The 26,638-nt window shown below is 51.2% G+C and overlaps 1 protein-coding gene across 1 annotated transcript; it reads left to right on the plus strand.

Moving 5' to 3' along the window:
* Positions 2,617-19,711, plus strand: LOC100510887 (leucine-rich repeat extensin-like protein 2). Its single transcript, XM_003122252.5, has 4 exons — positions 2,617-2,996; positions 13,672-14,147; positions 14,870-15,013; positions 15,934-19,711. The coding sequence occupies exons 1-4, from the start codon at positions 2,987-2,989 to the stop codon at positions 16,081-16,083; spliced, it is 780 nt and encodes a 259-aa protein (XP_003122300.3). The 5' UTR covers positions 2,617-2,986; the 3' UTR covers positions 16,084-19,711.

Raw genomic sequence — 26,638 nt, forward strand, 5'->3', positions numbered from 1 at the left:
CTGAAATTTTTTTTTTTTTGTCTTTTTTTTTTTAGGGCTGCACCCGCAGCGTATGGAGATTCCCAGGCTAGGGGTCTAATGGGAGCTGCAGCCACCGGCCTTCGCCAGAGCCACAGCAACGCCAGATCTGAGCCATGTCTGCGACCTACACCGCAGTTCACGGCAATGCCGGATCCTTTAGCCCACTGAACAAGACTAGGGATCGAACCCGCATCCTCATGGTTCCCAGTCGGATTCATTTCCGCTGTGCGGAGCTTTAAAATATCTGCATCGCCTCTCTTACCTCCTAGTTACTAGTTACTTTCCCCCATTTGTTTATTTGTGTCCCTTTCAAGTGAGATTCTTTCTTCACTTCTCTGGGGGGTGGTCCCTGTTCTTGTTGCTGTTTTACAGCGGGAACTTGAAAGATCAGTAGAAGTTCTGAGCGTGTGGGCGAGATTTGTGTGCCTGGGTATTTTCTATCCTTTCTTTTCTTTTTCTTTTTTTGCCACACCTGAAGCATGCAGAAGTTCCTGGGCCAGGGATCAAATCTAAGCTGTACCAGTGACCCGAGCCTCTGCAGTGACAACGCCAGCTACTTAACCCTCTGCACCACAGGGGAACTCCTGGCTGGGTATATTCAGTGTGGAAACCCTGATATTTCTGTACATCTGTTGGTCGTTGCTCTGGGGCTGGTCTTGATCCCAGGAGAGGATTCTTTGCTGCTTCAAGGATGAAGTCCTGACTGCTGGCTTTCTGTGAGCACAGAATAAGCCCCACAGCACAGGTTAGAATGGAGACCAGCAAAATTTTTTTTTGCTGGGGGAGTACGCTGTCACTGGCGTTATTTGGAATTACTGTCATATGGTGATTAAAACAGATCAGCTTGTCACTTTTACTGTTGCCTTCAAACAACGCACCTTCGTGTTGGCGGCACCCACGCGGGGTAGACCCCTTCCGCCCTCCTGCCTGTGGTGGGTCGGTAACATCCTTCAAATGCTGAGCTCCAGACTATTCCCATTCTTTCTGGGGCAGCTTTTGCTTCTGCTGTCATCTCCAAAGCCAGCTCCCTGCATTAAATATCCTCTGTTTTTTTTTTTTTTCTTCCTTCCGTTACTTCTTTCCCTCTCTCTTTCTCCCTTCCTTCCTTTCCTTCTTTCTCCCTTTTCCTTCCTGCCTTCCTTTCTTTCTCCTGTTTCTTTTAAATACGCCAAGAGGTTTCTGCTTTCCTGGTTGGGTCTGATTGCCTCCCTATCAGGTTCTGCTGTTGTCTGGAGACTCTTGCTCATGGTAGATTTTCCTTGTGTGTTTTGCTTTGGAGAGTGTGCCCTCATCTTCAGGGGTGCTTTTTCCGTGGGAATCTTGTCAGCTTGGATGGGGATAGTCCCACCAGAAGTGTTTTGCTTTGGATAAAATCCCTGAGCTCTTTCCTGGAGCCACTTTTTTTTTTTTTTTTTTTTTTTTTTGTTAAATGGCTGCACCCCAGGCACATGGTAGTTCCCAGGCCAGGGATTGAATCTGAGACACAGCTGCCAACCTATACCACAGCTGTGGCATATGCTGGATCCTTTAACCCACAGAACGGGGTCAGGGATCTAACCTGAGCCCCTGCACCAGGGCAGGAAATCCCTAATGCTAGTTTTTAAAGTAGGGAGTTCCGTTGTGGCTCAGTGGTTAACAAACCCGACTAGTACCCGTGGGGACTTGTGTTCAATCCCTAGCCTTGCTCAGTGGGTTAGGGATCCGACATTGCCGTGAGCTGTGGTGTAGGTGGCAGACACGGCTTGGATCCGGTGTGTCTGTGGTGTAGGCTGGCAGCTACAGTTCCTATTCAACCCCTCACCTGGGAACCTCCATATGCTGCAGGTGTGGCCCTAAAAAGACAAAAAAAAAAAAAGAATTTTAAAGTAGGAGTTTTTGGACCACAACAATAGGCTGAATTTGAACCCCACACCCATTGGAGGCACAGGCCTGAGGTTATAACTGCCAGGGGGAATTTATTTCCTCATCCAGAACTAGGCTGGGTCCGACCAGCTTCCTTGTCACCTCCGTGAGCCCTGGACAGGTGTTATTTTCTGCTCATCTCTCTTCATCCCAACTCCCTGCTCCGCCAAGATCCAAGGCTTCGTACCCTGTTCACAGCGGGGTGTAAAACTCAAGCCCTAGACCCCTGAGACCACTGACCCACCACAAAGCACGACCACCCCTGCCCTCCCCCTGCCCGCCCTTGCTGGCATCCTCTTCCTTGGCCTCTGGGGATCCCACTTAACATCTTGGGAGCTCATCTGTGAGTTAATTAGCTGTCTGGTGTGCAAGTGCGGTCTTTCTAGCATTTCTAGCGACTTCCAATCTTTGAGTCTGGCAAAAATTTCAGGGAATAGAAATCTCACATGTATAAATGAAATATATCTATAATATATAATGTGAAATATATATGTATATATTCTGAAAGAAATGTCTACTTTATTTACGTAGGCGGCCCGAGGCATGCGGAAGTTCCCTGGCCAGGCATCCAACCCGCATCACAGCGAACCGAGCCACAGCAATGATAAGGCAAAGTCCTTAACCGGCTAAGCCACCGGGGAACTCCTCGCACTCGGTATTTTAAAACCCACGGTCCTCGTTGGCCCCACAAGTGCCTCCAGCTGTGGGCTCCGGTTTGCCCCGTCTCCACCACTGCGTGGTAAAGACGGTATCTCTCCGTGCCCTTTCCCGGGTCCGCCCAGACCGCTCCCCTGCCCCCACACGCCTCCAGCTCAGCTTCCCGCCCGGGGACCGCTGCGCGCGGGTCCTGGCGAGGTGGGCGGGCGCGCGCGCGCGCCAGGTTCGGGCCCCAGCGCCGGGGCGCGCGGGGAGCCACCTGTTGACACACCCGCGGGCAATCCAGGCGGTCAATGATTAACCCGCGGAGCAGCCGGCACCAGGAAACCTGAGCCGCCCGCGAAAGCCGAGCCGGGCCCGACGGCGGCGGGAGGCGCGGGAGGCGCGCAGCCCGGCTGGTCTCGCCATGGACGCAGGTAAGGGCGGCGGGCCCGCTGTGCGCACCCCCAGCCCGGCTCCCGGGGGTCCCGGGGTGGAAGATGGGGGCGACCTAGCCCCAGGCTCCGAGGCTGGTTCCACGGGGCCCCAATCCGGCCCTGCCCTGGGACGCCTCTCCCTCCCGCCCGGATCTGGGGGGCCCCAGGGCTGCTGCGGGAAGTTCGGGCGCCTTGGCCGAGCCCCTCCGCCCCCCCTGCGGGAGACCTGAGGAGGGGCGGCCCTCGGCGCGGCCCCGGGCGGGCAGCGGGTCCCCGAGCAGTGGCGACGTGGAGGGCATGTGCCCCAGCCCTACGCCCCGTCCTTTTTCTGGTGACTTGGTTCAGTCCTTGGAGCTGGGGGAGGGGTCGACCCTGGCAAGAGGGGCAGAGACGGGGCCAGGGAGGGAGATATAAAAAGGCAGAGATGGGAAGAGACCTCGCGGACTCAGAGACCGAGAGAGGCGGGGGGGTGAGACGGGGGGCGACACGGGGGGCAGGCAGGGTGGGACCGGGGAAGGCTCGTTCCAGCGACTCCGGCGGCCCGCAGCGCAGCCAGCCCTGGAAGGGGCGGGGGGCGGTGAACCGAGACCTCGGGAGTCCAGGGCTGGCCGGGACTGGGGCTGGGGGTGATCGCAGCGGGCCGGAGCCGCAGACGTCGCAGGGTCCCGCCTGACACCCCACCCCCACCCCTCAACCTGGGGCGAGGGCACACCAGATTTCTTCTGCAACCCGCTGCTGCGAAGAGGGACCGGCCCCGCCTGGTTTTAAACTGCTGCCACCACCTCCCAGACCTCCAGGAAGGCCCCCCCGCCGCCGCCGCCGCCGCCGCGGGGGCCCTCGAGCATCTCCCCACCCGGTTGCCGGCCCCCCCTCCCGGCTGGAATGTCCCACCGAGGCTCGGATGTCGAGAACCCGAGAACCTGGGGCCACGGGCCGGGCAAACCCGCCAGCAAATTTATTTACTCTGCAGCCCTATCTCCGCGCCATCGGGCCAGGTATTTGCCCTGGCGGCCCGGGGTAGCTGCGGTTTTTGTTATGATAACTGGGGCAGGGGCTCGGCGGCCGCGGGGAGCACCTCCCCGGCTCCGGTTACCTGCTGTGAGCCTCCCTTCCCTCACCTGTAAAACGGGGGATCGTAAAAGAGGCGCACCTGAGGCTGACCCGAGACGCTGTAAGAGCTCTCAGGGCAGAGTCTGCTCATGTATTCCCAGTTAGGGTTTTGAAATGAACATTGCTGTTAGCCCCACGTTCGATGAGGAAAGGGAGGCAGGAGAACTGAGTCACCTGCCTTAAGGTCACACAGCCAGAGTTCCCCAAGTGGCAAAGCAGGTTCAGTGTTCATGCAGATGTGATGTCTGTTCCTCAGGGCCTGGCATCTGAGAAATGCTTGATAGCCATAGCTGCTGGTTAGGGCACTGCAGGTGCTGCTCGCTCCAGTATCTTACCCGCAAAGCCAACTCTTAGCAGCCCCAAAGGGGTCTGACCCTGCTGATATCATGGTGTCTTCATCGGGTTTGTGTACAGAATTGTATTTCTTTTTTCCTTCCTTCCTCCTTTCTTTCGTTTCCCACCCCTCAGTATATGGAGCTCCCAGGCAAGATATGAGATCCAAGCCGCAGCTTCAGCAACGCTGGATCTTTAACCCCCAGCAGGGTCGGGGCTCGAACCCAGGTCCAGTGCTTCCAAGATGCCACAGATCCCATTGTGCCACAGTGGGAGCTCCTCTATTTCTTTCTTTCTTTCTTTCTTTTTAAATTGACGTATAGTTGATTTACAATGTTGTGTTTGTTTCAGGTGTGTAGCAAAGTGAATTCAGTCATATGTATTCTTTTTCAGATTTTTCTCCATTATAGACGATTACAAGATACTGAATCTAGTTCCCTGTGCTATATATATATATAGGTCCTCATTGCTTATCTCTCTTATTTATTTATTTTTTGTCTTTTTGCCATTTCTTGGGCCATTCCTGGGGCATATGGAGGTTCCCAGGCTAGGGGTCGAATCGGAGCTGTAGCCACTTGCCTACACGAGAGCCACAGCAACACGGGATCTGAGCCACGTTTGCAACCTACGCCACAGCTCACGGCAACGCCGGATCCTTAACCCACTGAGCGAGGCCAGGGATCGAACCCGCAACCTCATGGTTCCTAGTCGGATTCATTAACCACTGAGTCAAGACAGGAACTCCTGCTTATCTCTTTCAAATGAGATAGTGTATATCTGGTGTTCTTGTCATGAAGCAGCGGAAACCAGGAACCATGAGGTTGTAGGTTCGATCCCTGGCCTCGCTCAGTGGGTTGAGGATCTGGCTTTGCCGTGAGCTGTGGTGTAGCTCGCAGCTGTAGCTTGGATCTGGTGTTGCTGTGGCTGTGGTGTAGGCCGGCAGCTGTAGCTCCGATTGGACCCCTAGCCTGGGAACCTCCATATGCCACAGGTGTGGCCCTAAAAAAAATAGACACTTCTTTTTAAATTTATTTATCTGTTAATCCCCAGCTCATAATTTATCTCTTCCCTTCCCCTTCCCCCTTTGGTAACTCTAAATCTGTCTTCTATGTCTATGAGTCTGTTTCTGTTCTGTAAATTCATTTGCATCATATTTAACGTTCCGCATATGTGATATCATGTGATGTTTGTCTTTGACTGACCTGCTTCAATGAGCGTGAGGATCTCTCGGCCTATCCAGAGTGGTATTTCTGAGCCTAGAACACTGGTCCACAGTAGGCGCGTGATTAAAAACGTGTGGGATTGAATGGCTTGCCTGGTGCTTCTGCCTGGTGAAGTATCCAGAGGGTGGTTGAGAGGGGCTGCTTCAGGTACCAGGGGCGGTGGTGGCTTTTGGCTGAAAGCTTCCTAAGTCCGTCAGCCAGTGGCCCTGAGCTGAGTGGAACTCTTCCTTTCCCCACAGGGATCGTTTTGTTGTTATTGCTTTGATTAAAATCTCCAGGAGTTCTCTTGTGGCGCAGCAGGTTAAGGATCTGGCGTTTTCACTGCTGCGGCTCTGGTCCATGCAGTGGTGGGGGTCTGATCCCTGGCCCAGGAACTTCCGCATGCAGCAGGTGCAGCCAATAAATAAATAAATAGAAACTCCAGCCCTTGGCTGGGTGGGTCCGGCTGGGAGCTGCCCTGGCACCTCCCCCAGGGATGCTCAGGCCATGCCCTCCCCTCCAGTACATCAGCAGCCCTGCAGCCCTTCATGGAGGGCCTCCTAGAAGTGCCTAGCTCTCTCTGGATCAGACTTAGAAGTCACAGATCTGTCTGCCATGTGACCCCATTTCTCATTGGCTGTGAGTCCCCCCAGTCTCATATGTTCCCCAAACTGGCCGGACCCCCCCCCCCAGTTCCTCATCTCCCAGTCTCTCCCTAACCAGTGTTAGCGGAGCGCCTGAGCGCGTGCCTCCACGGAGTCCACCCCCAGCTCTGCTCTGGGCACTGAGGGAGGAGAGGAAAGAGGCCTGACCGGCCCATGGCTCCTGCCGACTCCCTCCAGATGCAGCCAGGGCAGCTTCTCTCCCCCCAGTCCCTCCCCTTGGCCATGTCCCATCCTCAGACCCCCTGCCTCCGTTCTGGCTCAGGCCACTGCCCGTCCTCTCCACGCTCAGCCTCTGTCTCCTTCCCGCTCTGCTGCCCTCATCCGTCCCGTCCTTCCAACACGCCCCGCACCCGCGGCCGGAGGAAACTTTCCGTATCGGTTACCAGCGGGCTTTTGTTGTGGAACAGACCTGCCCAAACTCAGTGGCTTAAAACAACAATTGTGCACTGTGTCTGGTGATTTTGTAGGTCAGTGGGTAGCTGTGCTGGTTGGGGGCCAGCTCACGGGGTGGGGAGGGGGGCTGGGTGGTCCGGGGATTGGCGGGCTCTGGGCGGGGGCCCCCATTCTCCTTCTCGGGGCCTGTCCAGCCGGTTGGTTCTGGCCCCTGGCGGCAGCAGAAGGATTCCCAGCAGTGGGAGAGCACAAGGCCCCCTGGGCAAGTGCTTTAAAACTTTAAAACATTTTTGGCCCCACCCACGGCATACAGAAGTTCCCTGGGCCAGGGATCGAACCCTCGCCACAGCAGGTCAAACCCTGTGACCTGAGCCACAGCAGTGACAATGCTGGATCCTTAAGCTCTAGGCCACCAAGGAACTCCTAAAACATATTTTTCTTTAAAGAATGTTTTAACTTTGGGGTAGAATTGAAGTACACCAAATTTTTGTTTAAAATGTGCCTTTTGATCAGTTTTGACATGTTATGCATCCATCAAGTTATTGTTCAATCAAAATAGCCATCTTTATCATGCCCAGAATTTCCCTGTGGTCTTCAGTGTCCCTCCCTGCAGCTGTTGACCGGCTTTCTGTCCTTCAAGATGGCCTGTTCCAGGACTTTGCTTTATTTATTATTATTCTGTTGGCCGCCCCGCAGCATGTGGAGTTCCTTGGCCAGGGACCACATCTGAGCTGCAGTTGCAACCATGCATCGTCGGCGCAGCAACACCGGATTCGTCACCCCACCATGCCGGGCTGGGGATTGAACCTGCGTCCCAGGGCTCTAGCGACCCCGCCAACCAGCCGAACTCTTTTAGGATTTTATGTAGATGGAATCACGTAGCCTGGCCTCGGGTTTCCTTTGCCAGGCATGGTGATTCAGCGACCCATCCACATGGGCTGCTGCGTGTGTCCAGAGTTCAGGCCTTTTTATGGCTAAGGAGTTGTGACTGTTGGCTGTCGCTGCCCAGCACATCCAGATGGTCCCCAGCTTCTGGTGGTTCAACCTGACAGTGGTGTGCAGGTGATGCGTGTCCAGTGGAAGCCACACGCCGAGTTTTGGATTTTGATCCTTCCCACACTGGCAAGATGCGGCGTGACGTTGGGGCCTGTTGCTGGGCAGTGGCAGGGCCACGGCTCTGGGTCAGCCCCGGGACCACGAGGGTAAACGCGCCGTTTGCCTACAAACCATTCTGCACCCACATAGCCATTCCGTTTATCACTTGCAGGAGTGTGTTCAATAAATGACATTAGAGGAGTTCCCGTCTTGGCTCGGGGAAATGAATCTGACTAGGATCCACGAGGATGTGGGTTCGATCCCTGGCCTCGCTCAGTGGGTTAAGGATCCAGCGTGGCCGTGAGCTGTGGTGTAGGTCACAGACATGGCTCAGATCCTGCGTGGCTGTGGCTGTGGTGTAGGCCGGCGGCTACAGCTCCAACTGGACCCCTAGCCTGGGATCCTCCATGTGCCGTGGGTGTGGCCCTAAAAAAAAAAAAAGAAAAAGAAAATAACTAAATAATAGGAGCTATTCAACACCGTGTTCCCAAATAGGCTTTGTGTGGTAGACGGTTTTGGCCAAGTGCAGCCTAACGGAAGTGTTCTGAGCACGTTGAAGGTAGGTGAGCCTAAGCGCAGGTGTTCCAGAGGTCAGGGTGCCACATGCATTGTTGTTTTTGGCTGCGCCTGTGACATGCACAAGTTCCAGGGTCAGGGATCAAACCCAAGCCACAATAGTGACCATGCTGAGTCCTTAACTTCTAGGCCATCAGGGAACTCCCTAAATGCATTTTTGACTTAAGATATTTTCAGCTTCTAAAGATTTTTTTTTTTAAAAGGGAATGTTTTATTTTTTATTTATTTTTTGTCTTTTTGCCATTTCTTGGGCTGCTTCCACGGCATATGGAGGTTCCCAGGCTAGGGGTTGAATCAGAACTGTAGCCACCGGCCTATGCCAGAGCCACAGCAACGCAGGATCCGAGCCGAGTCTGCAACATACACCACAGCTCATGGCAATGCCGGATCCTTAACCCACCGAGCAAGGCCAGGGATCGAACCTGCAACCCCATGGTTCCTAGTCGGATTCGTTAACCACTGAGCCACAACAGGAACTCCGAGCTTCTAAAGATTTTATCAGGACGTAACCCCATAATAACTCAAAGAAGACCTGAACTCTCAATACTTAGGTGTTTTGTTTTGTTTTAACAGCTGTACCCATGCCATATGGAAGTTCCTGGGCCAGGGATTGAATCTGAGCCACAGCTGTGACCTATGCCACAGCTGTGGCAGCACTGGATTCTTGACCCACTGCACTGGGCTGGGAACAGAATATGAGATGCTGCAGTAGGATTCTTAACCCATTGGACCACAGCGGGAGCTCTCTCTCAATTCTTAACGTTTAAACAACACAGTCTGGTGTGGCTGTGTTTCCAGCATTCTTGTCCTCCTTAATCAATAGAAATGGATAAAAGGGCAGACAAATTCAGGCGAGGCTTTACTGGGGCCCCTGCTGCAGGAGTGAAATGAGCAACTGATTGGTTCCCTTGCTCCCGCCCTCCCTGGGGGCGGGCCATGAGCTGGTTCCTTCTATGGGGTGAGGGTAGCAGCAGGTCCAGAGGTCAGGCTGGAGGGGTGGCTTAGGTGGTTTGCCCTCCCCTTTGGTGGTGTCATGCGCAGGGGGGCACTGTGGTACCCTGTTTTCACTCCAGGCTCTTCAGAAGTGGCAGTTGGTTTTTGGCCTTTTGGAGCCGTGTCCATAATTTGCCCCAACTGCGGGCATCACACAGTTATTTTAGTCCCTTAGAATTCCTCTGTATTTCGTTGTTTGAGGGTATGTTTGTCCCATTGCGTTGCAGCAAAGGGTCCCAGGTCCCAGCCTGTCTCAGCTGCACTGGGTTCTGTGGCTTGAGTTTTCCTGAGGTTGTAGTCAGGTCATCAGCCAGGATGCAGGCACCTTAAGACTCAACAGAGGCTGAAGGGACTGCCCCCACGAGTTCCCATTGTGGCTCATTGGGTTAAGAACCCAACATGGTGTCCGTGAGGATGTGGGTTTGATCCCTGGCCTCACTCAGTGGGCTAAGGATCCAGTGTTGCCACAAGCTGCAGTGTAGCTTGCAGATGTGGCTCGGATCTAGTGTTGCCGTGGCTGCAGCCTAGCCTGGGAACTTCCATGTGCTGCAGGTGTGGCCCTAAAAAAAGAAAAGGACGAAAAAGCATAATAATAAAAAAAGGGGCCTCCCCCAAACTCCTTCACCTGGTTGTTAGCATGTTTGGGGCTGGGCTGTTGGACTGAGGGCCATGCTGTCACATGGGCCACTTCTTCTTGGAGGAGAGAGAGAGAGAGAGGGAGAGAGGGGTCAAGGAGGAGGGAGAGAGAGAGAAAGAGACTTTTTCCCATTATGTGTGTGTGTATATATATACACACACATACTTTTTTTTTTTTTTGCTTTTTAGGCCCACACCCATGGCATATGGAAGTTCACAGGCTAGAGGTTGAGTTAGAGCTACAGCTGCCAGCCTACACCACAGCCACAGCAATGCCAGATCCAAGCTCAATCTGCAAAGTACACCACAGCTCATGGCAACGCCGGATCCTTAACCTACTGAGCAAGGCCAGGGATCGAACCTGCAACTTCATGGTTCCTAGTCAGATTTGTTTCTTCTGTGCCATGACGGGAACTCCTTTGGGGAATTTTTTGGTTTCTGGTCTTAGATGCAAGTCTTTAACCCATTTTGAGTTAACTGTTGTGTAAGACAGTGGTCCAGTTTCACTCTTGTGCATGTGGCTGCCCAGTTTTCCCAACACCATTTATTGAAGAGACTCTCTTTTCTCCATTGTGTCTTTTTTTTTTTTTTTTTTTTTTTTTTGTCTTTTTGCTATTTCTTGGGCTGCTCCCGTGGCATATGGAGGTTCCCAGGCTAGGGGTCCAATCGGAGCTGTAGCCACTGGCCTACACCACAGCCACAGCAACGCGGAATCCGAGCCGCGTCTGCAACCTACACCACAGCTCATGGCAACGCCGGATCGTTAACCCACTGAGCAAGGGCAGGGACCGAACCCGCAACCTCATGGTTCCTAGTCGGATTCGTTACCACTGCGCCACGACGGGAACTCCTCCATTGTGTCTTTCGAGGGTCACACCCACGGCGTATGGAGGTTCTCAGGCCAGGGGTCGAATTGGAGCTGCAGCTGCCGGCCTCCACCACATTCTTGTCTCCTTTTCATAAATGAATTGAGGATGTGAGTGTGGGTTTACTTCTGGGCTCTCGCTCCTGTTGCATTGATCTGTGTGTCTGCTTTTCTGCCAGTGTCATACTCTTTTGATTACTATAGATTTGTAATATAGTTTGAACCCAAAGAGTGCGATGCATCCTGCTCTGTTCTTTCTCAATGTCGCTTTGGCTACTCAAGTTCTTTTGTGGTTCCATGCACATTTTAGGATTGCTTCTCCTGTTATTGCGAAAAATGCCTTTGGATTTTTTTTTTTTTTTTTTTTGCCACATCCGTGGTGTGTGCAAGTTCCCAGGCCAGGGATTGAACCTGTGCCACAGCAGTGACCCAAGCCACCGCAGTGACAACATCAGATCTTTATTTTATTTTTGCTTTTTAGGGCCACATTAGCGGCATATGGAGGTTCCCAGGCTAGGGGTTCAATCGGAGCTATAGCTGCTGCAGCAACACCAGATCTACGCCGCATCTGCGACCTGCACCACAGCTCACAGCAAGGCCGGATCCTTAACCCACTGGGCGAGGCCAGGAATCGAACCCGCAACTTCATGGTTCCTAGTCAGATTCATTTCCGCTGGGCCACACCAGGAACTCCACAACAGCAGATCTTTAACCCATGATATCAATGGGGAAGCCCCCCATTGGAATTTTGATGGGAGTTGCACGGCCTCTGTCGATTGCTTTGTGTAGTATGGACATTTTAGCAGCATTGATTCTTCCTGTCCGTGAGAGTGGAGTATTTTTCCATTTGTTTGTGGTTTCCTCAGTTTCTTTCATTAATGTTTAGTTATTTTCAGTGTATAGGTCTTTCATCTGATTGGTTAAATTTATTCCTAGGTATTCTATTTGATAGGTCTTGTATTCTATTTGATAATGAGATCTTTATTTTTTATTTTTATTTTTAAATTTTTTTGTCTTTTTGCCTTTTCTAGGACCGCTTCCATGGCACATGGAGGTTCCCAGGCTAGGGGTCTAATATTGGAGCTGTAGCCGCTGGCCTACGCCAGAACCACAGCAACACCAGATCCGAGGTGCATCTGCAAACTACACCACAGCTCAAGGCAATGCCGGATCCTTAACCTGCTGAGCAAGGCCAGGGATCGAACCCACAACCTCATGGTTCCTAGTCGGATGTGTTAACCACTGAGCCACGATGGGAACTCCCCAATGATAAGATTTTTAAAAATTTTCTTTCTGCTATTTTTATTAGTATGTAGAAATGCAGTGGCGTTTTGTCTATTGGTTTCATATTATGCAACTTTATTGAATTAGTTTATTAGTTCTAACAGGGTTTTTTTTGGTAGAGTCTTTCGGGTTTTCTATATATGTCATCTGAACTAGTGACAGTTTTACTTCCCCTTTCCAATTTAGATTCCTTTTATTTCTTTTTTCTTGTCTAATTGCTATGGCTAGGACTTCCAATCCTATGTTGAATAAAAGTGGTGAGAGCGAGCATCCTTGTCTTGTCCCTGACCTTAAAGGTAAAGCTTTTCCATTTTTTTACCATTGATATATGATATTAGCTGTGAGCTTATCATATATGACCTTTGTCATATCATGTTGAGATACATTTCCTCTATACCCACTTTGAGAGGCTTTTTTTTTTTTATCATAAATGGATGTTGAATTTTGTCAGATGCTCTTTCAACATCTGTTGAGATGATCATGTGTTTGTCCTTCATTTGGTTAATGCAATGACCACATTGGTTTTTGCAGATGTTGAATGATCCTTGCATCCCAGGAATAAATTCCAGTTGATCATGATATATGGTTCTTTTAATGTATTGTTGAATTTTGTTTGCCAATATTTTTTATTGAGGATTTTTGCATCTTTATCAGGGATAATGGTCTGTAATTTTCTTTCCTTGTGGGGTCCTTTGCTAGTTTTGGTATCAAGGTAATGCTGGATTCATAAAATGCATTGGAAAGTAGTCGTCCTCCTCCCTCCCGCTCGCCCTCTCCCCTCCTCCCCCCTCCACCTTCAGGACTTGTTGGGAGCAGCTGGGGTGCCTCCAGAGTGTATGGTGTGGATGCTGGAGGCCAGGGCCAGGGCTGAAAGGCAGCTGGATGCCTCTGAGTTTCCCCTTCCCCTACCCCTTTCAAGCTGCTGGGTGGGCTTCTCTCCTCGCCCCTCCCTGTCCCTCTCCCACCACATTCATGTTTCTGTTTTCTCTCTCCCCGTGGCCAGTAGGCCCTTGGCCCTTGGTGACTGCCTGGCTTTTTGTGGTCACTCCATTAGCCAGGGTCTGACCATTCCAGAGCCAAGAATCTGATTGGCTCAGCTTATTTCCTCAACCAGCCCCCACTGGGTGGTTTCAGCACAGCCTTTGTGGGGGCCACCCTGGGCTGAAGCTTCGTCTCTGGCAGCAGGGCCCCTCCGGTAGAACCCTGGGGGCAGAACTGCCTCTAGCAGGGGCAGTCTGGACCAGAGGCTGGCTGGCAGGCAGGGGCAAGGCCTGCCTTTCATCCCAGCAGGCCTGTACTGGCTGTGTGACTGCCTGTCTGAGCCTGGCTCTTGTCCCATTGTTGTACTTCGGGTGAAGGTTCAAGAGCCCAGCTTGGAGAGGGCTCTTGAACACAAAGGGCCAGGATCGGCCTGGTCATTGTGACTTTCTCCTGGGAGGGGCTGTGCTTTGGGGTTTAGGGGGAGGATTCCCACCTGGCCTGATGGAGTCTGGGGGCTCACTGCCCCTGCTGTTTCTTCCCAGGAGCAGACGTGAAAGGGGGCAGCAGCCCTGCAGCCTCTGAGGACCCCCAGAGCCCCCCTCGGCCCGAGCTCCCGCAGCTCCCATGCCGCCCACAGCTCCTAGATGAGGACGGAGGGCCCAGCAAGGAAGCGGCCACGGATGGAGGCAGCGCCCCAGCACCGGGGGAAGCCCCAGCCAACCCCCCGGCTGACCCCCTGGCTGAGGCCTCCTTGGGACCCCCGGCCCAGGCTCAGGCCACGGGCGAGACCCAACAGGCACCCAAGGCGACGGCTGGTGGGGTCCCCAACATCGGCTTTGTGGGCGAGCCCCCACCCTACGCGCCACCTGACCCCAAGGCAGAGCACCTGCTCTACCCGCCCTTCCCGCAGCCCGTGCTCTTCCCGCCAGTGTCTGCGCCCCCGGCCCTGTACCCGCCACCGCCCTCGCCGCTCTTCCCTGCGCCTGCAGTGCAGCCTCTCTTCACGCCCTTTCCCGTGGTGAGTCAGCCAGTGTCACCCTCCACGACCCCTCCCCCCTCCCTCCATCCCTCCCTGGGCGGGAGAGTGTGGCACACAGGTGGTGAGTCACCACGAGCATCCCTGCGGAGGACGCCCGTGTGCCCAGGGGAGGAAGAGAGAAGGGCTCCCTCAGCCTGGGGGTTGGGCGAGCAGAGGAGGCTTTCCAGAAGTGGGGGGCATTTGAGCTGGGTTCTGAGGGATGCATAGGAGAGTTCAGGCATAGAAGAGGAGGCACAGCACAGGCATGGAGGGTGGCCAAGCCGGCTGTGTCCTGGGGAGGATGCAGGTTGGTTCCACTCGGTGGGGAGGGGAGGCGGAATCCACTGTGAGGGGCCCCAGGGCCTTTGAAGGAGATAACTTGATTAGATTTTTAGGAAAAAACAAACAAACTCCTGGCTGCCTGTGGAAGAGAGCTCGGAGGCCCCCGTGGTGGGGACCCCAGTGGCTGGACCCTGGGCTGAGCCGTGTGTAGAGGCAGAAGCCATGGGACGCCTGGGGACTGAGTGACAGGCTGGGGGTGCTGGGGCCGGGGAAGAGTGGGTGGAAGGGGGGCCTTGACCTGCCCCTGGGCGACCTGCAGCCTCACTGGGTGGGCGTTGGCAGTGGGTGGAGTGACCGCCCCACAGCCCTCGCTGGCTGCATCCCCACCCTGCTGTCCGGAGGCCGGTGGCCTTACCGCGCCGTGGCCCCCACCCCCACAGTACAACAGCCCCGTGGCCGGTGTGCCAGCCCCTGCCACGGCCGAGCCCAGGCCCCTGCCCAAGGACTACATGATGGAGTCCGTGCTGGTGACCCTCTTCTGCTGCCTGCTCACCGGGCTCCTCGCCATTGTCTACTCCCACGAGGTAGGCGGGGGTGGGAGCGGCCCTCCGTACAGCCACGCGTGCCCCTTCCTAGTACCTAGGTCCCCAGGGCTTGCCCCGCAGAAGGGTGGCAGGAATTGCGAAATCAGTGCCCAGTTGCCTGGGGATGAGGGGGTGGTCTTTGCCCTCTTCTCCTGTCTCTGTCTCCTGCTGCTCAAGCTGGGCTCTGGAAAGTTCGACTGAAACATTCACACCGGAATGAGTAAGGCCCAGGGAACTGTCCGTCTAGCCGGGGCTTGTGTTTAAGGGGGTCTGGACCCCCATCCATCCGTCCACCCACCTGCCATCTCTCTGGTCTCCAGCCAGTCACCCACCCATCCATCCACCTCTCTGTTCATCCGTTAATGCACCCACCTGTCGGCCCCCGTCGGCCAGCCCTCTCTGTCCGTCTACCCTCCATCCCCCACCCGTCGCCTCCTCAAGATCCCTCCTTCTTCGTCCCGCCCGCCCTCCTGGTGGGTACCGACCACCACCCGGCCGGGGGTGAGGCCCGTGTAAGGACATCCCCATAGAGCAGGAAGGCCCTGGGGCTTCTGCTACGTGGGGGCTCTGGAGGCTGCTGTCCGTTCTGGCTCCACCACCAGCTGTGTGGCCCTAGGGTGGGTCACTTAACCTCTCGGAGCCTTTGTTTCCTCATCTGCAAAGCAGGGGTGATGATGACACCAGACTCAGGGTTTTTGTGAGGATTTTAGGAGACGAGGCCGAGGGTGTAGGTCTGTGCCAGGCCCGTGACACGTGCCCAAGAGCTGGCAGCCAGCCCCTCATCGCCCCTGCTCCTTTGCGAGCGGTGGTCCGGGCAGGCCCCCGACTCTCTCGGGGGCAGCTTTCCAGTCGGTGCCCTGGGGCGGCTCCCGGGAGGGAGACGGGGCTCTACGTCTGCTCACCCCCCCTTCTCCTTGCAGAGCCGCGCGGCCCTGGGCAGGGGGGACCTGGCCCACGCTGAGGAGGCCTCTCGCAAGGCCCGCTCGCTCGTGCTCTTCAGCCTGCTCTTTGGCGTCTTCGTGTCCACGAGCTGGGTCATCTACGTGGTGGTAGCGCTCTACCTCCCCTGAGGGCTGGTGGCCCCTCCGGGGACGCCCGGATGCCCAGGCACTCCCGGCCTGGCTGGACTCTCTCTGCGGACCTCTCTCCCTGCCAGTGGACATCTGTCCCCTGGCTGGGGCCCAGGTAGGGGCCAAAGGAAGGTGGGCTTTGCAGCCCTCGGCACACCCGCAGCTGGGCCTCTGCCCCTGCAGGTGGCCTCAGGCAGTGTCCTCGCCCCCAGCCCTGGCCTTCACCTTATCCCTGAGAGACCAGCACCCTTGCTGTCCTCAGAATCGTCTGGAAGGACACAGCAACCCCAGGCTCCATACCCTGGCCTAGCTCTGTGTTCGCAGGACAGAGCCGCTGGTCTTGGGGGGTTAAGAAAGTGGCCTCTTCTCATTTGGTGGCTCCTGCCTGGTCCTTCTGTGCCCCAGCCCCATCCAGGAGGCAGGCTCTCTCCAGCTGACTCCACTTCCAGAAACCAAGGCCCTAATGTCTGGTCAGTAAACGAACAGTGCCCTGGGCAGAGCTTCTCATTGCTGCTTCGGGGCCACTGCTGGTCCTGGCGCAGTTGAGGGTGAGCTGGAAAAGCGCCTGTCCACACCGGGGCTCTGGGGCTCCCATGCCGCCCCTTAGAGATGCTGGTTTAGCGCCATGTCCGGCTTGCGGAGAGCCCATGGCAGGTGGAGGTGCTGGGTACTGACGGCGGGGATTTCTGTCGGGTCTTTCGCAGCCAAAGGTGATGGGCGAGCAGGGACGTCCATCTGCTGGAGGCGGGGATGGGGCCCCTGGCTGAGCCGTAAAAGACTGGCAGCCCAAGTTACACCAGGTGCTGTCTGAGCACCTGCTCTGTGCTGGTCCCGGCCCTGGTGCCAGCACTGGGAGCTGCAGCCCCATCTCAGCTCTGGAAGTGCTCCAGGAGCTGGAGAGATGTGGCTGAGGAAGTAAGTGAGCAGTGACAATGCTTGGGGCACGAGAGGTGGACTTCTGGTCTGTGACGTGGGGCTGGTTCAGAATTCGGATATCAAATCCTAAAGTGGGAGTTCCCCTTGTGTCTCGGGTTGAGAACCTGACATACTTTCCATGAGGATGAGGGTTCCATCCCTGGCCTCGCTCAGTGGGTTGAGAATCTGGCATTGCCAGGAGCTGCGGCATAAGTCTCAGAGGCTGCTCGGACCCAGCATGGCTGTGGCCTGGGCTGGCAGCTGCAGCTCCGATTCAGCCCCTGGCCTGGGAACTTCCATGTGCTGCAGGTGCGGCTGTAAAAAGAAACAAAACAAAACCCTATAGTGCATGATCGCCAGGAAAAAGGAGGAGGAAACTGTAGTTTAGGAATCGACAGATGCCAAGAAGTACTATGTAGACCCTAACAGCCGCAGCTGCTCCTGTTACTAAACTCTTACGTAAAATCAGACGAAGGGAGTTCCCTGGTGGCCTGGCACTTAAAGGACCTGGCATTGTCGCCACTGTGGCTCGTTGTCACTGCTATGGCTTAGGTTCAGTCCCTGACCAGGGAACTTCTGCATGCTGCAGGTGTGGCCCACAAAGGAATCCGAATAGGCAGAAATCATGTAGTATATATGAAATATCAGGGAAATCTTATTAGTTGCAGATCCTGATTTAGTAAGTAGGACCTGAGATTCTGTGTTTCTTGTGAGCTCCCTAGGTGACCCTAAAGCTGCTATATGAACCTACAGCATATGGTACATTAAGTGGGGAATTATTGAAACCTTTATAAACAGGATCAAGCCATGGATGCCCCCGAGGGTCTCTCTTCAATGCAATGTGGTTTTGAGGTTCTAGCTAGTGTAAAGAAAAGCAAAGTAGGAGTTCCCTGGTGGTCTGATGGGTAGGACTCGGTGCTTTCACTGCTGTGGCCCGGGTTTGATCCCTCACTGGGAACTGAGACCCCACATCACGCTGCTGCACGCTGTGGAACAGCAAAGGGAAATTTGCAGTATGAAAACTAGAAGAGGCCAAATGCTTCTCTAGCTAGAATATCTGAGTCAGTGAAAAAATCAGAATAAGGGAACTCAGAGAAGGGGATACAGAGTACACAAGAGTCGAGAGCAATATTCAGGTAAAAGTACATATGAAATACCAGGGAAACAGTTTAAACAGTAAAACTTAAGAATGAACTTAAGAAAATCCAGGTCCAAATGAAGAAAACAATTTTTGGGGGGTGGGGGTGGGGGTGGCGGGAAGCATTTATGGTAAGGCACCAGAGGAGGAGTCCAGGACAGCTCGTGTTCAGAAAAGCCCCAACTCCTCCTAAATTACCAAGAGACAAAGAACAAACTCTCTGGCTAGCTTCCTTAAATAAAGAGATTTAATGAAATTCCAAGAAGAAAGCCAAGCGTTGGAAACTGATTTAAAAAAAAAATCAACTGGAAGGAAAATGTGCAAAGACGGCCGATCATGTTTCAAAGTTTAATGCGGGAGGACTTTCTTCACCCGATTTTGAAACTTTACCATAAAGCTGCAATAATCAAGGCACGGTGTGGCTTTGCCGCAGAGACGGATCAGTGAGAAAAAGGGCACGTCTGGAAGGCATCCCGAGTGTGTACGGGAAGTTCACGTCGGACCCAAATGGCATTTTAATTGAGTGAGTCGGAGTGCGGGGCTTACGGTAAGCAGAGCTGGCCGTCTGGTTGGAAAAATTATTCTCGTATTGCATGTAAAAATAAACTCCAGATGGATTAAAGAGCCATGTAGTATGAAGTTAAAAGCTCTACTGATATTAGATGAAAGCTCAGCGTAGGTGTGTAACTTCAGGGGGCTGGGCCGCTATGCAAGGCGGAGAGGCTGAGTGCCGCGTATCAGGGAAGCACAGGCTTAAGCCAGAGGGTTTTTACTTAGCAGATTGGGAGAAAATTGGAAGGAAGGATTTCAGAGTTTATTACTGGTAGATGTGGGTTGCCAGCCTCTCTGTGGAAAGTAGACTTTGTGATATGTGTACCATATATATATTTTTTTGGGGGGGGTGTCTTTTTAGGGCCACACCTACGGCATATGGGGGTTCCCAGGCTAGGGGTTGGATCCAGCCACATCTGCGACCTACACCACAGCTCACGGCAGTGCCTTAACCCACTGAGCAAGGCCAGGGATCGAACCTGTGTCCTCATGGTTACTAGTCAGATTTGTTTCCGCTGACCCACGCCATGTACCATACGTATATTAATATGCATCTAGTGCAAAGAACAGGGTCCAGAAGGACATGTTCCAGGTTGCTGACAGTGGCTGCCTCTGGGGAGGGACTGGGACGAGAAGGGTCTGTGAAGAGCACCCCGAATTTTAACAACATGGATGGATTCGTGCGTGTGTAATTTAAAAATAACTGGAAAAAATGTGCGTGCCTTTTGATCCAGTCGTTCCAGCTTTAGGATTCTCGGGAGTGGAGAAGGCGGTGTGTGTCTACAGCTGTTTGTTGCTGTCGTTACCAACCTTTCTAAAGGGCCACGAGGGAGAGGTGGCCAGGGCACATATGAAATGAGACCTCGGACGCATGAGGGTGCATCTTGCTTCCAGAGATGTTAAAATGTGTGTGTCTGAGAACCGCTGGGGTGGCCCAGGGGTGTTTGGCCTGGGAGGATTGTCAAAAAGGCTTGCCTGAGAAAGTTGTATATAAAATAAAGCTTCAACGAGACGCTGCCTTTCCGAAGTGGTTGCATCATTCTGCATCTCACCAGCAAGGGATGGGAGTTCCAGTTGCTCCACAAACTCATCAGTCCCTGGTGTTGCCAGTCTTTTTTATTTCTGTGCCTCTGCTAGTTAAAACTGTCGTGGCATTTCAGTGTGGCTTTGATTTGCATTTTTCTGGCTGATGCATGCTCCGAGCTTTTTATCACACGCTCTCCAGCTGTTTGGATCTCGCTGTTCATCTGGTGCCCGTTTTCACGCGGGTTGTCTTTCTCTTACCAGTTGAGAGGAGTTCTTTAGATGTGAGTCCTGTTAGACTCTGGGATTGCAAATATCTTCTACTTTCAGCTTCCCTTTTCACTCTTTTTTTTGTTTGTTTTCTTTTTAGCTTCGATCTACACCACAGCTCATGGCAACACCAGATCATTAACCCACTGAGCAAGGCCAGGGATCGAATCCCTGTCCTCATGGATACTAGTCGGGTTTGTCACTGATGGTACATGGAGGTTCCCAGGCTAGGGGTTGAATTGGAGCTGCAGCTGCCCGTCTACACAGCAGCCACAGCAAGACCAGATCCGAGCTGCGACAATGCCGGATCCGTAACCCCCTGCGCAGGGCCAGGGATCGAACCCTCGTCCTCATGGATACCAGTTGGGTTCATTACTGCTGAGCCACAATAGGAACTCCCCTTTTACTCTGGTAATAGTGTTAGCTGATGAAAAGCAGTTGTCAATTTTAGGATATTCAAATTCGTCTTGTCCCTTATGATAATTCCTTTTGTGGCTTAAGAAAAATGTTCCCACTTTAGGTCATGAAGATATGGTCCTGTGTTGTCCTCAAGATCTAAGTAGAGGTCCCTGGTGGTGCAGTGGGTTAAGGATCCAGTGTGGTCACTGCAGTGGCGTGGGTCACTGCTGAGCTGCAGTTTTGATCCCTGGCCGAGGAACTTCGAGTGTGGTGGGCATGGCCAAAAAAAAAAAAAAAAATCTAGAAGCTTTATTGGTTTATTTTCACATTGATTTGCTACCCACCTGGATTAGACCTTAGAGGCCCGTCGGTCTACTCTTGCTACTGCTGTCATACTTCGTTGTCGGGGCTTGATAGCGGGAACAAACCCGACTAGTATCCATAAGGACATGGATTCGATCCCTGGCCTCGCGCAGTGGGTTAAAAATTTGGCGTTGCTGTGAGCTGTGGTGTAGATTGCAGATGCGCCTCAGATCTGGCGTTGCCTTGGCTGTGGTGTAGGCGGGGAGCTGCAGCTCCAATTCTACTTCTAACCTGGGAATTTGCATGTGCTGCAGGTGTGGCCCTAAGAAGGAAAAAAAAGGAAGGCCTCAGTATTCTGTTTAAGAAAAAAAATACATCTCTTTTCAGATTGAGGAAGTACTCTTTTATTCCTATTTTGCTAAGAGATTTTTAAAGAAATCATGCATGGATAATGAATTTTATTGAATTACTGTTATGTATCTGAGATTATCTGATTTATTCTGTTAACATGGTGACTTAATGTTTTCAAATGTTAAAGTAATTTTTTTTCCCCCTATTTTTAGGCCCACACCTGCAGCATATGGAGGTTCCCAGGCTAGGGGTCCGATCGAACCACAGCGGCCGGCCGACGCCACAGCCACAACAACACAGGATCCGAGCCACGTCTGTGACCTACACCACACCTCACAGCAATGTCAGATCCTTAACCCACTGAGCAAGGCCGGGGATCAGACCTGTGTCCTTGTGGATACTAGTTTGGTTCATTACTGCTGAGCCGCAGTGGGAACGCCTCAGCTGTACACTGTAATGATTGCTATTTGTGCATATTGTGAAGTGATCACAAGAAGTCCAGTGAGCATCCATCACCACACATACTTTCAAGAATTTTTTTCATGACACCTTCAAGATCTACCTTATGAGTGACTTTCAGATACGCAATACAGCACTGAGTGGCCGTGCCACACACGACACCCCATGACTGACGGTTATTTATCGTGCGACTGCGAACCTCTCTCTTTTCACTGTCACCATTTTGCACACCTGTCCTCCTCAGGCAACCACAGTCTGTTCTCTGTATCCATGCACTCGGTTTTTTGCGTCTTCCTATTTTCCAGATGCCACCTATGAGATCGTGCAGTGTTTGTCTTTGACTTGTGTCACGTAGCATAACGCCCTCGCAATCACGTACGTTGTTGCCAATGGTGAGTTTTCAATGTTTTATTGCCGAGTAATAGTCTATTGTATATGTATACACACCACATTTTCTTTATCCGTTTATCTGTTGGTGGACGCTTGGGTTTTTTCCACGTCTTAGCTCTTGTGTGTAATGGGTGCATATCATTTTTTGAGTTCATGCTTTTGTTTCCTTTGGAGAAATGCCTGGAAGTAGAATTGCTGGGCCACACGGCAGCTCTGTTTTTAATTTTTTCGTACTGTTTTCCACAGTGGTCATGCCAATTTCTGTTCCCACTAACGGGGCGTAAGAGCTCCCCTTTCTCCACTTCCTCCCCAGTACTTGCCGCCGCTTTTCATCTGGATGGTAGCCCTTCAGCACGTGTGTGCTGATCTCATTGTGGTTTTGGGGTGCGTTTCCCTGATGGTGAGGGATGCTGAGCATCTTTTCATGTGTCTGTTGGATATCTGCATTTCTTTAGAAAGATGTTCATGGGAGTCCCTTTGTGGCTCAGCAGTTAACGAACCCACCTAGGATCCATAAGGATGAGGGTTTGATCCTTGGCCTTGCTCAGTGGGTTAAGGATCTGGAGTTGCTGTGGCTCTGGTGTAGGCCAGCGGCTGTAGGTCGGATTCGACCCCTCGCCTGGGAACTTCCATATGCCGCAGGTGCGATCCTAAAAACCAAAAAAAAAAAAGTTAGATCTCCTGCCCATTTCCTTTTTTCTTTCTTTCTTTTTCTCTCAAATGAATTTATCACATCTGTAGTTGTATAATGATCATAACAATCCAATTTCACAGGATTTCCATCCCATAACTCAAGTACATCCCCCCCACCCCCCAAACTGTCTCCTCCGGAGACCGTAAGTTCTTCAAAGTCTGTGAGTCAGCATCTGTTCTGCAAAGAAGTTCAGTCTGTCCTTTTTTCAGATTCCACATGTCAGGGAAAGCATTTGATGCTGGTGTCTCATTGTGTGGCTGACTTCACTTAGCATGATAGTTTCGAGGTCCATCCACGTTGCTAAAAATGCTGGTATTTCATTCTTTTTGATGGCTGAGTAATATTCCACTGTGTATATGTACCACATCTTCTGGATCCACTCCTCTGTTGATGGACATTTAGGTTGTTTCCATGTCTTGGCTACTGCAAATATTGCTGCAATGAACATCGGAGTACATGTGTCTTTGCGAGTTGTGGTTTTCTCTGGGTAGATGCACAGGAGTGGGATTGCTGGAGCAAATGGCAGTTCTATGTTTAGTTTTCTGAGGAATCTCCATCCTGCTTTCCACAGGGGTTGCACCAATTTACAATCCCACCAACAGCGTCATAGGGTTCCTTTGTCTCCACACCCTCTCCAGCTCTTCTTGTTTGTAGACTTTTGGATGATGGCCATTCTGGCTGGTGTCAGGTGGTACCTCATGGTGGTTTTGATTTGTGTTTCTCTAATAATGGGTGATGCTGAACATCTTTTCATGTGTTTTTTGGCCATCTGTATGTCTTCTTTGGAGAACTGTCTGTTTAGATCTTCTGCCCATTTTTTGATGGGGTTGTTTGTTTTTTTGGTATGGCGCTGCGGAGGTGTTTATAAATTTTGGAGATCAATCCCTTGTCAGTTGATTCACTTGCAAAGATTTCCTCCCATTCTGTGGGTGTCTTTTTGTTTTGTTTAGGGTTTCCTTTGCTGTGCAGAAACTTTTAAGTTTGATTACGTCCCATTTGCTTATTTTTGTTTTTATCGTCAATACTCTAAGAGGTGGATCTGAGAAGATGTTGCTGTCATTTATGTCAGAGAGTGTTTGGCCTGTGTTTTCCTCTAAGCGTTTTATGGTATCTGGTCTTTTTTTTTTTTTTTTGTCTCTTTTTTTGCTATTTCTTTGGGCCGCTCCCGAGGCATATGGAGGTTCCCAGGCTAGGGGTCGAATAGGAGCTGTAGCCATTGGCCTACACCAGAGCCACAGCAACTCAGGATCCGAGCCGCGTCTGTGACCTACACCACAGCTCATGGCAACACCACGACAGGAACTCCGGTATCTGGTCTTATATCTAGGTCTTTAATCCATTTGAAGTTGATTTTTGTGTATGGTATTAGGGAGTGTTCTAATTTCATTGTTTTCCATGTGGCTGTTCAGTTTTCCCAGCACCACTTATTGAACAAGCTGTCTTTTCTCCATTGTATGTTCTTGTCTCCTTTGTCATAGATGAGTTGGCTGTAAGGTGCGTGGGTTTAATTTGGGCTTTCTAGCCTGTTCCACTGATCTAGATTTCTGTCTTTGTGCCAGTACCATATGGTTTTGATGATTGTTGCTTTGTAATAGTCTGAAGCCTGGGAGCCTGCTTTCTCCAGCTCCAATTTTCTTTTTCAGGATGTCTTTGGCTATTCTGGGTCTTTTGTGCTTCCGAACAAACTTTAAAATGTTTTGTTCGAGGAGTTCCCGTCGTGGCGCAGTGGTTAACGAACCCAACTAGGAACCATGAGGTTGTGGGTTTGATCCCTGCCCTTGCTCAGTGGGTTAACGATCCGGCATTGCCGTGAGCTGTGGTGTAGGTTGCAGATGCGGCTCGGATCCCGAGTTGCTGTGGCTCTGGCGTAGGCCGGTGGCTACAGCTCCGATTGGACCCCTAGCCTGGGAACCTCCATATGCCACGGGAGCGGCCCAAGAAATGGCAAAAAGACAAAAAGACAAAAAAAAAAAAAATGTTTTGTTCGAGTTCTGTGAAAAATGTCCTTGGTAATTTGATAGGGACTGCACTGAATCTGTATATTGCCTTAGGTATTATAGTCATTTTGATAATATTAACTCTTCCAATCCACGAGCCTGGTATATCTTTCCATCTATTTGTGTCATCTTTGATTTCTTTCATCGGTGGCTTGTAGTTTTCAGAGTACAGGTCTTTCGTCTCTTTAGGTAGGCTTACTCCTAGGTATTTGATTCTTTTGGATGCGATGGTGAACGGGATTGCTTCCCTAATTTCTCTTTCTGCTTTTTCATTGTTAGTGTATAGAAATGCCGTCAATTTTTGTGTATTGATTTCTGTGTATTGATTTTGTATCCTGCAACTTTGCCAAATTCGTGGATAAGCTCTAACAGTTTTCTGGTAGAGTCTTTAGGATTCTCTAGGTATAGTATCATGTCATCTGCAAATAGCGATAGTTTTACTTCTTCCTTTCCAATTTGGATTCCTTTTATTTCTTCTACTTCTGATTGCCGTGGCTGGGACTTCCAGAACTATGTTGAAGAGTAGTGGCGAGAGCGGACATCCTTGTCTTGTTCCTGATCTCAGTGGGAATTCTTTCAGCTTTTCACCATTGAGAATGATGTTCGCTGTGGGTTTGTCATATGTGGCCTTTATTATGTTGAGGTAGGTTCCCTCTGTGCCCACTTTCTGGAGGGTTTTTATCAGAAATGGATGTTGGATTTTGTCAAAGGCTTTTTCCGTGTCTATTGGGAGGATCATATGGTTTTTATTCTTCAGTTTGTTAATGTGGTGTATCACACTGATGGATTTGCGGATATTGAAGAACCCTTGCGACCCTGGGATAAATCCCACTTGATCATGATGTACAATCCTTTTAATGTATTGTTGGATACGGTCTGCTAGTATTTTGTTGAGGATTTTTGCATCAATATTCATCAGTGAAATTGGCCTGTAGTTTTTTTTTGTCTGGTTTTGGTATCAGGGTGATGGTGGCCTCATAGAATGAGTTTGGGAGTATTCCTTCCTCTGCAATTTTTTGAAATAGTTTCAGAAGGATAGGTATTAGCTCTTCTCTAACCTGCCCATTTTCTAATTGTATTTTTTTGCTATTGAGTTGTATGAGTTTATGTATTTTGGATATCAACCCCTTATCAAATATATGATTAGCAGCAGGTTAAGGATTTGGCGTTGTCCAGTGGCTTGGGTCACAGTGTGGCTGTGAGTTTGATCCCTGACCTGGGAACTTCCACATGCTGTGGGCAAGGCCAAAAAAAAAAAAAAAAAAAAGATTTGCAAATATTTTCTCCATTCGGTAGGTTGCCATTTCATTTTGTTGCTGGTTCCTCTGCTGTGCAGAAACTTTAGTTTGACGTAGTCTCAACCTGTATGTTTCTGCTTTTGTCACCTTTGCTTTTGGTTTCAAATCTCAAGAAATCATTGTCAAAAATGATGTCGAAGGCTCACTGCCTGTGTTTTCTTTGGGGAGTTTTAGGGTGTCAGGGTTTAGATTCAAGTCTTTAATCCACTTTGAGGTAATTTTGTGTATGGTCTAAGATGGTGCTCCAGTTGTCCAAACACCGTTTATTGAAGTGACTGTCCTTTTCCCATTTTGTATTCTTGGCTCCTTTTCATAAGGCAATTGATAATATGCATGTGGATTTACTTTGGGCTCTTCCGTTTGACTGATGTGTTTTTTTGGGCCAATGTCATACTGTTTGGATTACTACAGCTTTGCAATATAGTTTGAAGCCAAGGAGTGTGATGCTTCCAGCTTTGTTGTTCTCTCTCAAGATTGCTTTGGCTACTCAAGGTCTTTCGTGTTTCCATGCAAACTTTAGGATTGTTTCTCATATTTCTGTGTAAAATGCCATTGGAATTTTGAGAGGAATTGCCTTGAATCTGTAGATTGCTTTAGGTAGCATGGATGTTTTAACAATATTCTTCCAATCCATGAGTGTAGAATATTTTTCCATTTATTTGTTGTCTCCAACGTCTTTTTTTCTTTTTTTTTTCTTTGCTTTTTAGGGCTCTACCTGCGGCATATGGAGGTTCCCAGGCTAGGGGTTGAATCAGAGCTGTAGCTG

Source organism: Sus scrofa, chromosome 1, assembly GCF_000003025.6.
Source record: "Sus scrofa isolate TJ Tabasco breed Duroc chromosome 1, Sscrofa11.1, whole genome shotgun sequence".
Lineage (NCBI taxonomy): Eukaryota > Metazoa > Chordata > Mammalia > Artiodactyla > Suidae > Sus > Sus scrofa.

What these genes read in the sequence shown, in the direction of transcription:
- LOC100510887 (XM_003122252.5), top strand. An exon ending in TCTTCACGCCCTTTCCCGTG is followed by an intron (nt 14,148 to 14,869) that starts GTGAGTCAGCCA and finishes CCACCCCCACAG; the next exon opens with TACAACAGCCCCGTGGCCGG. An exon ending in CCATTGTCTACTCCCACGAG is followed by an intron (nt 15,014 to 15,933) that starts GTAGGCGGGGGT and finishes TTCTCCTTGCAG; the next exon opens with AGCCGCGCGGCCCTGGGCAG.